This window comes from Oratosquilla oratoria, chromosome 10, assembly GCF_046742065.1.
Source record: "Oratosquilla oratoria isolate Oo_2021 chromosome 10, ASM4674206v1, whole genome shotgun sequence".
Classification (NCBI taxonomy): domain Eukaryota; kingdom Metazoa; phylum Arthropoda; class Malacostraca; order Stomatopoda; family Squillidae; genus Oratosquilla; species Oratosquilla oratoria.
The window spans coordinates 9757202-9772819 of record NC_134786.1 but is presented as its reverse complement, the minus strand read 5'-3'; the positions used below and the strand labels follow the sequence as shown (position 1 = coordinate 9772819).

General features: G+C 40.1%; 1 protein-coding gene across 1 annotated transcript in view; it reads right to left on the bottom strand.

Moving 5' to 3' along the window:
• Positions 1–13134, bottom strand: part of Grasp65 (Golgi reassembly-stacking protein 2) — a 49978-nt gene extending 36844 nt beyond the window's left edge. Inside the window, exon 1 of the mRNA XM_076191455.1 lies at positions 12926–13134. Coding sequence (XP_076047570.1) covers positions 12926–12988 — 63 coding nt within the window. The 5' untranslated portion in view covers positions 12989–13134. The remainder of the gene's footprint in view (positions 1–12925) is intronic.
• Positions 13135–15618: the final 2484 nt, after the last annotated feature.

Below are 15618 nucleotides of genomic sequence, written 5' to 3'. Positions count from 1 at the left end.
ACATCATCCATATACAACCATTCTCCACTCACCTCTGTCTTCCGTCCTCTCCCTTCCTTCCTCAACAGACATTCCCCTCTTCCCCAAAGCCCCCATCACCCCATCCATCCACCACATCCTAGGACGTCCCCTCATGTTCACTCCCTCCACATCTGCCTTCCATACCTCTTTTACTAGTCTTTCTTCACTCATTCTTTCCATGTGTCCAAACCATCCTAATATTCTTTCATCAACCCTATCTCCCAAATCCTTTTTCACCCCTGTTCTCCTCCTCACCTCCTCATTTCTCACTCTATCTAGCCTAGTAACCCCCACCATACTTCTCAGACACCTCATCTCAAACACATTCAAACTCCTTCTCTCTTCTTCTCTTATGTTCCACGTTTCTGCCCCATACAGTGCTGTTGGCACAATCACTCCTTCATACACACACACACGCTCATCGAAGCAACACCGACCGTCGTCGCTGTCGTCGCGCGACCAAGAAGAAGAGGATTTACGACGAAAAAGGAAAACCTGGTTTGTACTGTAGGGGTGGGGAGTGAACGTGAGTGCCCGAAATGGTATCTATGCAGTGCTAGTTAATTGTGTTAACTCGAAATTAGCAAAAATGAATGAAAACGACTCGAAAGCCAGTTGCGAATCAGAGCCATCTGGCGGCAATCCACTGAACCGCGATGTAAACAATCAACAAAGCACGTGTTATGACAATGATTTCTTAGGGTTTGGTAAGTACGAAAGAAAGAACTTAAGTAGATTATTAGAGATAGAGAGAGAGATGAGCAAAAATAGGACTCGGTGGGAAAATGAAATCATGGACTTAAGAAAAGAGGTCATTGGTTTAATTGATTGTTTATCTAAGACTAACCATGAAATTTCTGACCTGAGAAAAGCTAACTTGGATCTTACAAACGAAATTAAAGAAATGAAAAGAGACATAAATGAACTGAAGAATGATAATGAAAAGAAGAAAACTAATGATAATAACAATAGCGAAAATCTAAAGCAGGAAGTGAACAACAAATTACAAGAATTGACACAAAAGATCGAAGAAAACTTAGGTGGGGACAGTATCCAGGAAATTAAGAAGTGGAAAGAAAATATTGAAAATAAAGAAATTGCTTTCAAAGAAATAGTCAAGCAGCAAATGCAAGATAATGCAAAAGACACAATCATTCAAGTGATTAACGAAAAAGCAAATTGGGTCAGGGATACAGTAGATAGGAAGAAATGTATTGTGGTTTATGGGCTTAAAGAAAAACAAGGATTGGCGAGGTACATGAGAGAAAAAGAAGAAAAAGAGACAGCAGTAGAAATCCTTAATGAAATTCAGGGGGGAGACAGTGATTCAGGTACAGACTTAGAAGAGACTTACAGAATTGGTCGCTATACTAAGGATAGGAATCGACCTCTAAAGATAAAACTAAGGTCACAAGTGGTAGTAGAAGACATATTTGAAAAAGTAGGTAACTTGGCAAAGAGTGAAAAATACAATAAGATATGGATAAAAAGAGAAATGAGTACTGAGGAATTAGAAAAAGAAAGGGCACTAAGAGAAGAAGCAAAGGAAAAAAACTTGAAAAGATCGGAGACAGAATGCAAAGAATTCCAGTGGAGAGTAATAGACTTGAGATTAAGACAATGGCGCTTCAAAACGAACAAAACAAGGGAAGAAGAAACCAGGGAGAAGGAAGAAAATTAAAAGTGGCCTATACCAACATTGACGGACTAATTTCGGGACTGAACGAACTCAATGATTATCTGTTAGAAGCAAAACCAGACATAATGGGAATTGTAGAGACCAAACTAAGAGGTGAAATACCATCCACTGTTATCGGACAAGGTTTATACAACTACTGGATAAAAAACAGGGACAAGAAACAGGGAGGGGGAATCATGTTCTTGGCCAAGAAAGACCTAAATGTGACAAAAATTGCAGAGGGCAAAGGTAATGCTGAATTGATCATGATAAAAGTCGAAGGCAAGAATATGAAAAGTAGAAAGTTTGTGGTGACTTATGTGCCTCCTTAAACAAGTGCTTGGAAAGAAATCAAACATAAAAAAATGCTAGATGACACAAGAAAATCACTCAATGAGATACTAATGGGTAAGGGTAATCTGGTAGTTATGGGGGACTTCAATTGCAAAGAAATTTGTTGGGACAGCATGACAGTGCAAAGGAGATGACTCGTGGGGCAATGTACTGCTAGATATGACCATGGAGTACACAATGACCCAATGGGTCCGTGAAAACACAAGGTACAGAAATAATGAAGAGCCATCGAAACTAGATCTAATATTTACAACAGAGCCTGAAATAGTGCATAAAGTCCAGTATGAGACACCAATTGGAAAGAGTGACCATGTACTCATCGAAACTATACTAAAGGAAGAAATAGACATAGAGAGGAACGAAAAGCATAGGAAAGGAAGACTGAGGTACAACAAAACAGACTTTACAAAACTAAAGACATTCTTCCGGAATGCAAACTGGGAAATATTTTACAGGGAAGAAACAGCAGTGGAAGAGAAATGGAATATATTGATGGAAAACTACAATGAAGGGGTAAACAGGCATGTACCAAGACAAAAGCGAGAGAGAGAGTACATTAAATGTTGGTTCAACAAAAGATGCAGTGAGGCAAAAGACAGAAGGGACAAAGCTTGGAAAAAGTGGAGAAAAGACAAAAAACAAAGCAAATGGCAAATTTATGTTAACTATAGAAATGAGTATGTTAATGTGAGAAGAGAGGAGAAAAGGAACCATGAGAAGGATATTATAGACAAATGCAAAGAGCAACCCAAACTATTCTATCGGTATGTGAATGGTAAACTTAAAAACAAACAGGAATTGGTGAAACTATGCCAAGGAAACATAGAATACACAGAAGATTTAGAGATGGCCGAAGTCATGAACAATCACTTTAAATCTGTTTTCACCAGAGAGAAAATACCAAATTGTGACATAGACAAAAACAAGAAATCTCCCCTCATGAATGAGTTTACAGCATCACTAAAGGAAATATCAGAACATTTATCAAGGCTGGATGTCAGAAAATCACATGGCCCGGACAGTATTGCAAATTGGATTCTAAAGGAGTGCAAAGAAGAACTAACAGACAAAATACACATCTTAATAAACAGCTCACTCAAAGAAGGAAAGATACCCGAGGACTGGAAAAACGCTAACATTGTACCAATACACAAAGGAGGAAACAAAGAAGAACCCACCAACTATAGGCCAGTATCACTAACAAGCACCATAGCCAAAATTTGTGAGAAAATAATCAAGAATAGATGGGTAAAACATCTGGAAGACAATGACATATTAAACCCAAGACAATTCGGATTCAGACAAGGAAGATCATGCTCCACAAACTTAATATGCTTTTACTCAAGACTAATAGACATAGTGCAAGAAAGAAATGGATGGGCTGATTGTGCATTCCTAGACTTGCAAAAAGCCTTTGACAAAGTACCACACAGAAAACTACTAAAAAAACTGGAACACATAGGAGGAATACAGGGAAACCTACTAAAATGGATAGAGGACTTTCTGACCGGTAGAAAGATGAGAGTAGTGCTCAGAGAAAAATATTCAGACTGGAAAGAGGTGATCAGTGGAGTACCGCAAGGATCTGTGCTGGCACCAATAATGTTTGCTATCTATATGAATGACATGGATGAGGACGTGAACTGCTACATGAGCTTCTTTGCCGATGACGCCAAACTACTAAGGAAAATAGAAACTGATGAGGACTGTGAAGCACTGCAAGAAGACCTAAATAGGGTATGGAACTGGAGTCAGAAATGGGAAGTGGACTTTAATACTAAGAAGTGTAGCATAATGTAGTTTGGAAAAAGCAAAAACAGAATATCAGGAAAATATACAATTGGAACCAAAGAAGTAAAGGAAGTAGGATCCGAAAAAGATTTGGGAGTAATTATCACGAACGACTTGTCCTATGATATACAGATTAACAAAATTGTCGGGGAGACTTACAACTTGCTAAGATCAATAAAAGTGGCGTTTACATACTTGGACGAAGACATGATGAAAAAAATATTGGTTACATTGATAAGGCCTAGATTAGAGTATGCAGCGACATTGTGGTCCCCCAGTACCAAAAAGAATATAAAGAAAATAGAAAGAATCCAAAGAGCAGCTACAAAAATGGCACCTGCACTTGCAAACCTATCATACGAAGAGAGATTGGCTAAACTGGAGTTACCGACACTGGAGCAAAGAAGAGAGAGAGGTGACCTATTGACCATCTACAGAATCATGAAAGGCACAGAGGTACTCGATAGTGAGAGCTTACTTAACTGGGACAAAAGAAACACAAGAGGACATGGAAAGAAAATAAAAAAACATAGCTATAGAAGAGAACTGAAGAAAAACAGTTTTCCTCATAGAGTTTTGGACACTTGGAACAAACTGGACAATGGAATAGTATGCGCAAAAACCATTCATGAGTTTAAAAACAAACTAGACACTGCAAGATACAAAGGCGGGACATCACGAGCATAGCTCCCCTTCCCGCAAAATACAACTAGGTAAATACAACTAGGTAAATACAGTCTCCTCTTCGCATCCATTCCCAAATGTCTATTCCTCATTACACTCTTTAATCCACCAAGGCATTTACTCGCTTCTCTCAATCTACATTCTACCTCCACCTTCACTCCACCTTTTCCTGCTACACTTGCACCCAAGTATCTAAAACTATCCACTTCCTCCAGTCGCTCTCCCTTAACCCCTTCCATACGGTGCCGCACACGTAGGCGTCATGGGGAGCGAGTGTATTCGCGAGGCTGCCATATCGGCGTCTTGATTATATTTATTGTAGTCGCCCCTCCATAATGACATTCTTTCTAATTCTTTTGTAATCGCATTTTCTATGGTTATCAAAATTCACGGGTGAAGAGAGAACGATCGATATAAGCGGTGACTATATTTTATGATGCGAGTATTATTACGACACGTCGTACGGCTGGCATTGGCTGCTGCCACCGAGATCTAAGTCCATGACGCCTACGTGTGCGGCACCGTATGGAAGGGGTTAATGTTCACTTCCAGTCTACTGCCACTTTCACCCCTTGTACATTTCATCACCTTACTTTTACCCACATTTATCTTTAGCTTTCTTCTATCACATACTCTCCCAAACTCTGCCACCAGCTTCCTCAATCCCTCCTCTGACCCTGCCACAAGCGCAGTGTCGTCCGCAAACAACAGCTGGCTCACCTCCCACTTTTCTCCATTTTCTTTAACCATCTCCAATCCCTGACTCACTACCCTAGCATTCACCTCTCGCACCACCCCATCCATGTATAAGTTGAACAGCCAGGGCGACATAACGCATCCTTGACGAAGTCCCACCTTTACTTCAAACCACTCACTCTCTCCATTTCTAATCCTAACACATGCTCTACTACTCACATAAAAACTCTTGACAGCTCCCAAAAGCTTTCCTCCTATCCCATAAATCTGCATAACCTCCCACAGTGCCTTTCTGTCTACATATAAAAGAGCATGCCGAGAGGAGATCTTTTGGTCTATTACTAGGCTGGATGAAGAAAAAAATACACAAAGACAAATGAATCAAATAAAAAGGTCATGATAAATAATAATAAACCAACAGAAAAATACAAATAATTCATAATAATACATAAATGAATAACAAAAAATAAAGATAATAATACCTAAATGAAAAATAATAAATGGCATACATTACAGCATATTTCTAGGTGCCTATCAACCTTAAAAATTCGAACAGTACTACATTACACTTCCTCTGCAGGAATTTTATTCCATTCATTTACTACATGGTTCTATCCACTTCCAAATTAAATCTACTTCCTGGCAGTTTTGAGACCATTATTTCTTGTCTGATTCGCAGTGTGAAAATTTTGTCAGTTTTGATGTTGTCAGTTCCCTGCAGAATCTTAAAGACCTGTATCAAATTACCCCTAAGTCTATGCTTTTTATTAGGGAAAATAGATTCATATGTTTTAGTCAATTTTCATATGATTTGTTTCTGATATTTGGAATCAGTTTTGTGGCTTGTTGTACTTTTTCCAATCTGTCAATGTCTTTAATGAGATTCAGTGACCATACCGATACAGCATATTCCAAATGTAAATTAACTAACAATTTATATAGCTTGTTAATGACAGATGGACTTTTAAAATCAAAAGATTGTGCAATCAGTCCTAGAATTTTATTTCCCTTCTCTGAGGTAGAAATACAATGCTTGGATGATTTGAGATCACTGATAACACTGGGTAACAGCCAAAAAATCGTCAGGGGCTTCTCAGCTGATTTAGACTAATTTTGGTGTTCTGAGTCCGAATATCACATTGGTTTTGCTCAATCAGGTCAACTTTTTGAGATACAGCCATAGGCCTACCTGACGAGCTATACATATGATAATTTGAAGGTTTTTGAGTTCAATCCTATTTTTCTTGAAGAATATAGCGAATTATTCATATATAAATGGTTGCTTCTGGTGTGTCTGTTTGAAATTGACTAATTGACTTATTTCTTTCTTTTCAGGGTATTGATATGGCTTCGGCGCGACGGTCATGCAGGAATAATCCTGACATTTTCTGCTACATTTGCGGAGAATACACGCTGTCAATGCACAGGAAGAGCATCACAAGCTTTGTGAAGCGCGCATACCAGGCTTACTTTCAAGTCAAGCTGGGTGACCAAGATAAGTCCTGGGCACCGCACACAGTGTGCATGACGTGCGTGGAATACCTCCGGCAGTGGACGAAGGGCACGAAAACTTCACTGAAGTTTGGGATTCCGATGGTTTGGAGGGAGCCGTCTGACCATGAATCAGATTGTTACTTCTGCGCCATCAATACTACTGGCATCAACCGGAAGAATCGGAGCAGCCTCCAGTACCCCGACCTTCCATCTGCCCGCCGTCCAGTTGCTCACTGCGAAGAACTTCCTGTACCAGCGTGCAGAGAGCTTCCTGACAGCGACGACGAGGCCACCACTGCATATGAGGGAGGAGATACAGAAGAAGAGTATGAAACACAAGATGGTCCGCAGCCCTTTTCACAATGTGAGCTTAATGATCTGGTTCGGGATCTCAGCTTGTCGAAGACTTCCGCCGAGCTGTTGGCCTCCAGACTCAAAGAGAAAAATCTACTCGGCGAGGACGCGCGTATCACATTCTTTCGTAGAAGGCATCAGGACTACATGGGCTACTTCTGCCAGGAGGAAGACCTCGTGTACTGCCGAGATGTCGCCGGTCTTCTTGTTAAACTCGGCGCTCCTCAATATGATCCGAGAGATTGGCGACTCTTCATAGACAGTAGCAAGCGCTCTTTGAAGAGTGTGCTCATCCACAACGGGAACGAGTTCGCCTCAATTCCTCTTGCGCACTCCACAACTCTCAAAGAGAAATATGAAGCAGTCAAGTACGTGCTCGACAAAATCCAATATGAGCAGCACCAATGGCTCATCTGCGTCGACCTTAAGATGGTGAACTTTCTACTTGGTCAGCAGTCCGGGTACACAAAGTACCCATGCTTGATATGTAAGTGGGACAGTCGAGACAGAGCCCAGCACTATGTGAAGAAAGAGTGGCCGGCGCGAGAGCAGTTAGTACCTGGGGCGAGCAACATCATAAACGAACCTCTTGTTGACCGGGAAAAGATTTTGTTCCCACCGCTTCACATCAAGCTTGGGTTAATGAAACAGTTCACGCACGCTCTGGACAAGGATGGGAGGTGCTTCAACTACCTGTGGCGAGCCTTCCCTGGAGTGACCATTGAGAAGCTGAAGGCCGACATTTTCGATGGCCCACAGATACGGCAGCTCATCAAGGACACAGAGTTCGAAAACTCCATGAACACGCTAGAGTGCGCCGCCTGGAGGTCGTTTGTGCAGGTGGTGAACAACTTCCTGGGGAACAAGAAGGCAGCAAACCACGCCACACTCATCAACAGCATGATAAAGAACTTCCAAAACCTCGGGTGTTTGATGAATATAAAGATGCATTTCCTGTTCTCACACATGGAGAAGTTTCCTGAAAACCTTGGTGCGGTCAGCGACGAGCAGGGAGAAAGGTTCCATCAGGACATGCGTCAAATGGAGGAGAGGTACCAGGGGAGGTGGGACGCAGTCATGCTCGCGGACTACTGCTGGTCGCTGAAGAGAGACAACCCAGCAGCTGCTCACACACGGAATTCGAGGAAACGGCGATTTACGCCGTGAACTCTGAACTTTTGTGTCACGTAACGCTCATGTACATGTATTAAGCTTATCAAATGTAATCGAGTATATAAAAAATGAATGAATTTGGATACGTTGACTTTTATTTCCCCAGGAAAACGGAAAAACCGAATTTTTATGATCCGCAGAAATTGGGTTTTTGGACGAAAAACCGTTTTTTTTCTTAAATGTCTGTAGCGAACAATCCTGACCTGATTGAGAAAAACCAAGGGCATTTTTGGACTCAGAGCATCACAATTAGTCTAATTCCGCTGGAAAACCCTGGACGATTTAAAAAAAAAAAAAAAATTGTTACCCAGTGTAATTATGCTGAGATCCCTCAAACTATCTACTTTTGTTAACTTCCCAAATAAATTGTAATCATACTTATTATTTTTACCTATGTGCATAACTTTACATTTATGTATGTTAAATTTCATTTGCCACTTTTCAGACCATTGCTGTAGTTTATCTAAATTTTCTAGAATATCTAATTGGTTTAAGTGATATTTGCCATTCCGCATAGTTTTGTATCACCAAATCTAGAGACAATAGGTTTCAGTACATGGTTTATATTATTTTTAAATAATATGAATAGAAGTGGCCTAAGAATGGAACCCTGAGGAACTCTTAACATTTTTCCATCTAGAAGTTTTGCTATTCAGAACAACTCTGTTTATAATTGTTAGCCAATTACTAGTGCAACTTAATAGGCTACCACTCATTCAGTGTGAAGCTAATTTAGCAAGCAGTCTTTCATGCAGGACAGTATCACAAGTTTCCGCAAAGTCCAGATATAAATCTATATTTATTCTTTTGTTATAATTTGAGATGACCATGTTGTAGAAATTGAGTAGGTTAGTCATGCAGGAATGCTTCTGTCAGAATCCATGCTGGCTATCATTTATTAAACATTTGCTTTATAAATGGTGTTTGGTAATATCACTGATAATAGTTTCCCTCGTTTTTCCTATGATTGACATTAAGCTTATAGCCATGTAATTCACTGGCATCTTTTTACCACTCTTTCTGAATATGGGGATAAAATTAGCTAACTTTCATTCTCTTGGGAGATCTCTAGATATGATTGACTTTTTTTTTCAATAATTTCTAACAGAACAACAATCTTGTTTTTCATTTCCTTAAGATTATTGGATACATATACATGTGTGTGTGTATATTTACCTAGTTGTATCTTATGGGAAGGGGAGCTACAATCGTGTGTTCTGTCTCTGCATCTTGCAGTATCATTTCATCCAGTTTATTCCATACATCCACCACTCTGGGGAAAGCGGTTAATTTTCAGGTCTCTTCTATAACTCTCCTTTTTGAGCTTCCTTCCATTTCCTCTTGTATTTCTCGTCCCAATTTAGTAAGTCTTCTCTATCAAGGACTTCCATACCTTTCATGATTCTATAGATGGTCAACAAGTCTGTATTTATCTAGTTGTATCTTACAGGAAGGGCAGCTATGTTCATGGTGTCCCATCTTTGTATCTTGCAGTGTCTAGTTTGCTCTTAAATTCATGTATGGTTTTTGCACACACTATTTTGTCCAATTTGTTCCAGATGTCCACCACTCTGTGTGGAAAACTTTTATTTTTTCGGGAAGCTATTCTTTTTCAGATCTCTTCTGTGACTATCATTTTTAAGTTTATTTTCATGTCCTCTTGTTTTTCTTTTATCCCTCTTTAGTTAATCATTTCTATCAAGGACTTCCATCCTTTTCATAATTCTGTAGATGGTTAGCAGATCTCTTCTTTCTCTTCTTTGTTCCAGGGTTGGTAGTTTGAGTTTGTCCAATCTTTGTTCGTATGGAGGAAGTGGATAGTTTAAGATACTTGGGTGCGAATGTAATAGGAAAGGGAGGAGTGGGGGTGGAGGTAGAATGTAGATTGAGAGAAGCGAGTAAATACCTTGGTGGATTAAAAAGTGTAATGAGAAATAGACATCTGGGAATGGATGCTAAGAGGAGGTTATATGAAGGAGTGATTGTGCCAACAGCACTGTATGGGGCAGAAACATGGAACATGAGAGAGGAAGAGAGAAGGAGTTTGAATGTGTCTGAGATGGTGTCTGAGAAGTATGATAGGGGGTTACTAGGCTACAGTGAGAAATGAGGAGGTGAGGAGAACAGGTGTGGAAAGGGAACTGGGAGATAGGGTTGATGAAAGAGTATTAGGATGGTTTGGACACATGGAAAGAATGAGTGAAGAAAGATTAGTAAAAGAAGTGTAGAAGGCGGAGGTGGAAGGAGTGAATATGAGGGGGCGTCCTAGGATGAGATTGATGGATGGGGTGAAAGGGGCTTTACAAAAGAGAGGAATGTCTGTGGAGGAAGGACAGGAGAGGACAGAAGATAGGGGTGAATGGAGAAGGGTTGTGTATAGATGATGCTGTGATGCATGAGGGGGAGTGGGTGGGGGATGGGGGGTGAGGAAGTATGTATGAAAAAAATTTGATGCAGCCCGAAGGGATTTCTCCTTGTCTTCTCCTTTTCTGCATGAGGGGACAGAGAGGGGGGTCACCGAATTTATGAAGCGGCCTTGCTGTGGATGTGCTGTGTCTTGCGACACTGCTTCTGACCCAGGGCAGTGGACAGGATATAGGGATGACCCATCATCCAGGAGGTGCCAAGATAGGAGGGAGGGAGGAGGGTGGAGTATATGGGAAATGAAATGGGTGGGAGGGATTTCTATGCCTTTTTCTTTTTGGCTACCCCCCGTGTAAGGGGGAAAAAGCCTTTGGTATCTATACGTTCATTTTAGTACTAGGTGTCCATAGTGTCGCAGCATACTCCAATCTTGGTCTTATCAATGTAACTAATATTTTCTTTACCATTTCTTCATCCATGTAGTCAAAGGCAGCTATCATGGATCTTAACAAGTTGAAAGTTTCTCCGACTCTTTTGTCTGGTGCCATGTCATGTGTATTTACCTAGTTGTATCTTACGGGAAGGGGAGCTATGCTTGTGGTGTCCTGCCTTTGTATCTCACAGTGTCTAGTTTGCTCTTAAATTCATGTATGGTTTTTGCACACACTATTGTTTCGTCCAGTTTGTTCCAAGTGTCCACCACTCTATGTGGAAAACTGTTCTTCTTCAGATCTCTTCTGTGGCTATCTTTTTTGAGTTTCTTTCCATGTCCTCTAGCATTTCTCGTCCCAAATTAACAAGTCCTCTCTATCGAGTATTTCTGTGCCCTTCATGATTCTATAGGTCGCCTCTGTCTCTTCTTTGCTCCAAAGTCGGTAACTCCAATTGTGTGTGTATTTACCTAGTTGTATTTTATGGGAAGGGGAGCTATGCTCATGGTGTCCCATCTTTGTATTTCTCCATATCTAGTTTACTCTTAAATTCTTGTATTGTTTTTGCACACACTGTTCTTTCATCTAATGTGTTCCATACATCCACCACTCTGTGAGGAAAGCCGTTCTTTTTCAGACCTCTTCTATAATTGTCCTTTTTAAGCTTCTTTCCATGTCCTCTTGTGTTTCTTCTATCCCATCTTGGTAAGTCTTCTCTTTCCAGGACTTCTATGCCTTTCATAATTCTTTTCCAGAGTTGGCAATTCCAATTTTGACAATCTTTCTTCATGTAAGAGTTTTATTAATTCTGGGGCCATCTTCGTAGCTGTTCTCTGGATTCTCTCAAATCATTAATATTCCTTGACACACCTCTAACCACATTATGTAAGGTACACAACTCTGTCTTTACCTCCTTAATACTTCTATCAGTGATCTGCTTCATAAGATTGACATATCTCCTGATCTGTGCTATCCTTTTAATTTCTTAAGTAAAGCTTTTGATAGACCCCAGTAAACAGGGACAGCCAACCAGGTGAATTAATAGTTCCTTTCTTACTATTTCTGAATTTTTTATACTAAAGACAGATGATGACAATTATTCAATGCAATTAACATTATAATTGGGACCAATAACATGTGGTGGTCCTGCAAGATGGAGAGCGAAGCTGCCCATTGTCATAATCTGTCAAGCCACGCCTCCACTAGGAAGTGCAGCCCTGAGTGTCTGACATTCAGTCTCCAGGGTGGGCACAATATTGGTAAAAATTTCAGAAACACACAAGCACAGCTATTTAACATGGAATTTTTATTGTCTTGTACCTCCTAACCTAACAATGAACAATCCCATAGAAAAAATAATTTCCCACATGCACAAAATTAAAAAGTGAAAAATATGTTTTCATGTTGCTGGAACACTATCAACTTCAACTGTATTTCTTACACTTTTTCATACATGAGATGATGAGGACTGACAACTAGCAACTACCTACCCTCCCCCTACTTGTTCTTAAGGCTGGTGAAATTAAGTCCCAAACTGATACAATATGGACAACAGTCCAAAGTTTCTTCCTAGATTTCTGTGGGGCTGAGCTTTCCACTAGTTACATTAGAGGCAAAAATACGTTACGATTTCACTGGCCCTATCATGAGAAAAGTTCGGTAATAGTAATACTAAATGACAGCTGTAAATATGGTCTACTTGCCTATTCCTATTGCCTTTGTTCATAATTCAAACTAGAAAAACGCTACTAAAACGGCAACTTACATCAACATCCTTTACTTTACCTACTTTCGCAAATTACCTTCTAATCGACTATGGCACATACTCGAAAAAAAATACGAGGTAAACACCGATGGTCGAGTGTCAATAATATATCTTACTTACTCTTAAAACATGATACCCTTCTGTGCCTCCACCTGGTATTTCTACACTCTGGGACGAACCCATTTTTAAATATTAGGAGTTCTGTACACTTTGTGGGAGATATAGTACACCAGCTCCCCGGAGACTATTTTACTGTAGTTGTTTGATGTGTCAGGTCAATGCCTGTAGCCAAAACAGACGTGGCACGCACAGAATTATGGGTAAAATCTGTACACCATACAGGCTGCCGCTTCATTTTGCCTGGCCGGACCAAACATTCACACAGTAGTGGTCCTACTTGTACATCACATGAAAATTTAGTGAATTGGTTTTTTACGTTTTCATAATAATTATACCGATATTTTCATTATTATTAACTAACATATAATAGGGGATAAGAAATGCCGTTTTGTAATCTTATTTTTAGTAATCGGATTGTCAACGCATAATTCACAATAATATGTTTGTCATACTTTAAACGTAACAATCGCAGGTGACGTTATCACATGTTTTGGAAAAGCATTCCAAAAATCGATGTCCCAAATGGCAAAATAGTTCCGTTTCAAAGAGGACATCTGATGTATTGACCTGGCAAGTCATAGGTCTACGGTCTGAGGCTAAATCAACCATGAGGCACTTGGGCTACTGGCCCCTCTGACCAAAGGGATACCCAGATTCTTAGAATAAGAATATATAGCTTAAGAATCTCCCCCACCCAGCGAACTCAACTGAACTATATCCCCCCCAACTTAGATCAACTGAAGAATCTCCACCCTGGATCCAAGGGGACCCAAGACCGTGCCTTTATTATTAGATGCAGTACATATTTGACAATTACATTTAGAATATTAGAAGAAGGGAAACCAAAGACAATATGATTCTTCTAATCGTTTTGATTTTAATTAGGTAACTGTATCGTTAATTTCAGTACATATTTAGCAGTTACATTGGAAACCGAAGGGAAATATGATTGCAAAGGTTATCGAAAGCATTCCTATGGAACCTAACCTAACCTAACGGGTCTTTTATATACAATTCAGCCTGTACAGCTGTCCAAGGGACATGGACTTATTCTGTAGAATCTCCCCCCTGACACGATCACCAGGTGAGATCAACTGAAGAATTTCCACACCAACTGCGTTCAACTGAAGAATCTCCCCCACCCGGATGGGTGGGGGGGGGGAGAATTATTCAGTTGAACCTCATTTTCATATCAGTGGTGAATCTTCTGGAAAAAAATAGAAACGCATCCAAGTTACCATTGGTTGTGCATTTTTATCTGTGACCGAACAATAGTAACAACAGACTGCCTGACCGGTCAATCTATTTATCTGTTACCTCTAGGGTAGGACATTCCAAGTTGATACGTGCCTCAGACCATTATAAAAATCAATTTAGCTCTGCTAAAACCAGTGATTGTTGTTGCTGTTGATAACAAACGATCGCCTTGTATATGTTCCAGTTTACTCGTTAAAATCGAAGACATAAACATTTATGAGGAGCAAATATAAGACCCCATGACTCTGCATCAATGTTTGTTTGTAGGTCTGGAGAGCTATGCTGTTGGGTGGTTTTGTCCAGGATCGAGTCGTTTAACCTGCAGTCTATGCCAGGTTGCATAAGACCATGGATTTGCATTTTTCAACTTTGAACGGCGTCATCCATTTTTTTTCTCCACCATTCAAGCTGCTTTGTCACGCTGCAACTACCTCGATACTGAAGACCTTGCTCCTTTGACACTCTCTTGCTTACTTTTGAGCCTGCTAACCCACCCTTTTTTTATCTGTCTTCCCCCTTTCCATCCTCCCACAACTGAAAAAAATCATTGCCCAGAACATGACTGATTACTTTTCTTGATGTGGTACACTACTTACAGTTTGCTGTTATGGTAAACCCCTGGTCACACTATCACGACTCAAATGAGTTCGTTTGAGTAGAAACGGCTTCGTAATTCTTTATTTTTCGACTTTACAAATGTCATTACCTTTGCGTCATATGTTGAGAAACTGAATGACGAACTAAGAGAAGTTAAAACTATGCGAATATTAGGCACATTGTTGAATTGTAGACTTAGGGAAATCTAGAATACTGTAGGCGAAGTCGTCCTGCAGGTTTTCGAATTGACAGCAGTTGACCAGAATCGTGATAGTGTGACGGGGGCGCATGTTCTCCCTCATCGTTTAACGCTGTCGGGTAAGCCTCATTTACACGGGGCGAGTTAAGTGTACAAGTTACTTGCTACGATGTATTTGTTGTGTGTAAGCATCTGCTTGACACACGGCAAGTAACTTGTAGCAAGTAACTTGCACACTTAACTTGTCTTTCAATTTGTCCTGTGTAAACGATGCATTAGGGCAGAGTTTCTCAACCAGGGTTCCCCGGAACCCTAAGGTTCCGCAAAAGGTCCCTAAGGGTTTCACGAGAACAAGTGAGATAAGCTAATGCACTTTTGATTTTTTTTTATTCAATTTCATATGCGTAATATAATTGATTATTGTAATAATATAATATAGACATCAACCCATCTAACCTATTATTACGATGAAAGTAAAATGAGAAGGATATGGTATATGTCTTTTTTTTTTTTTTTTGCGCAGGGGTTCCTTGAAACATGCAATTTACTTTAAAGGTTACTCAAGGGTAAAAAGGTTGAGAAACGAGGCTTTAGGGGTTTAAGCTCGATCGCTTGTGGTTGCTGAAAAAGATTGGATTTT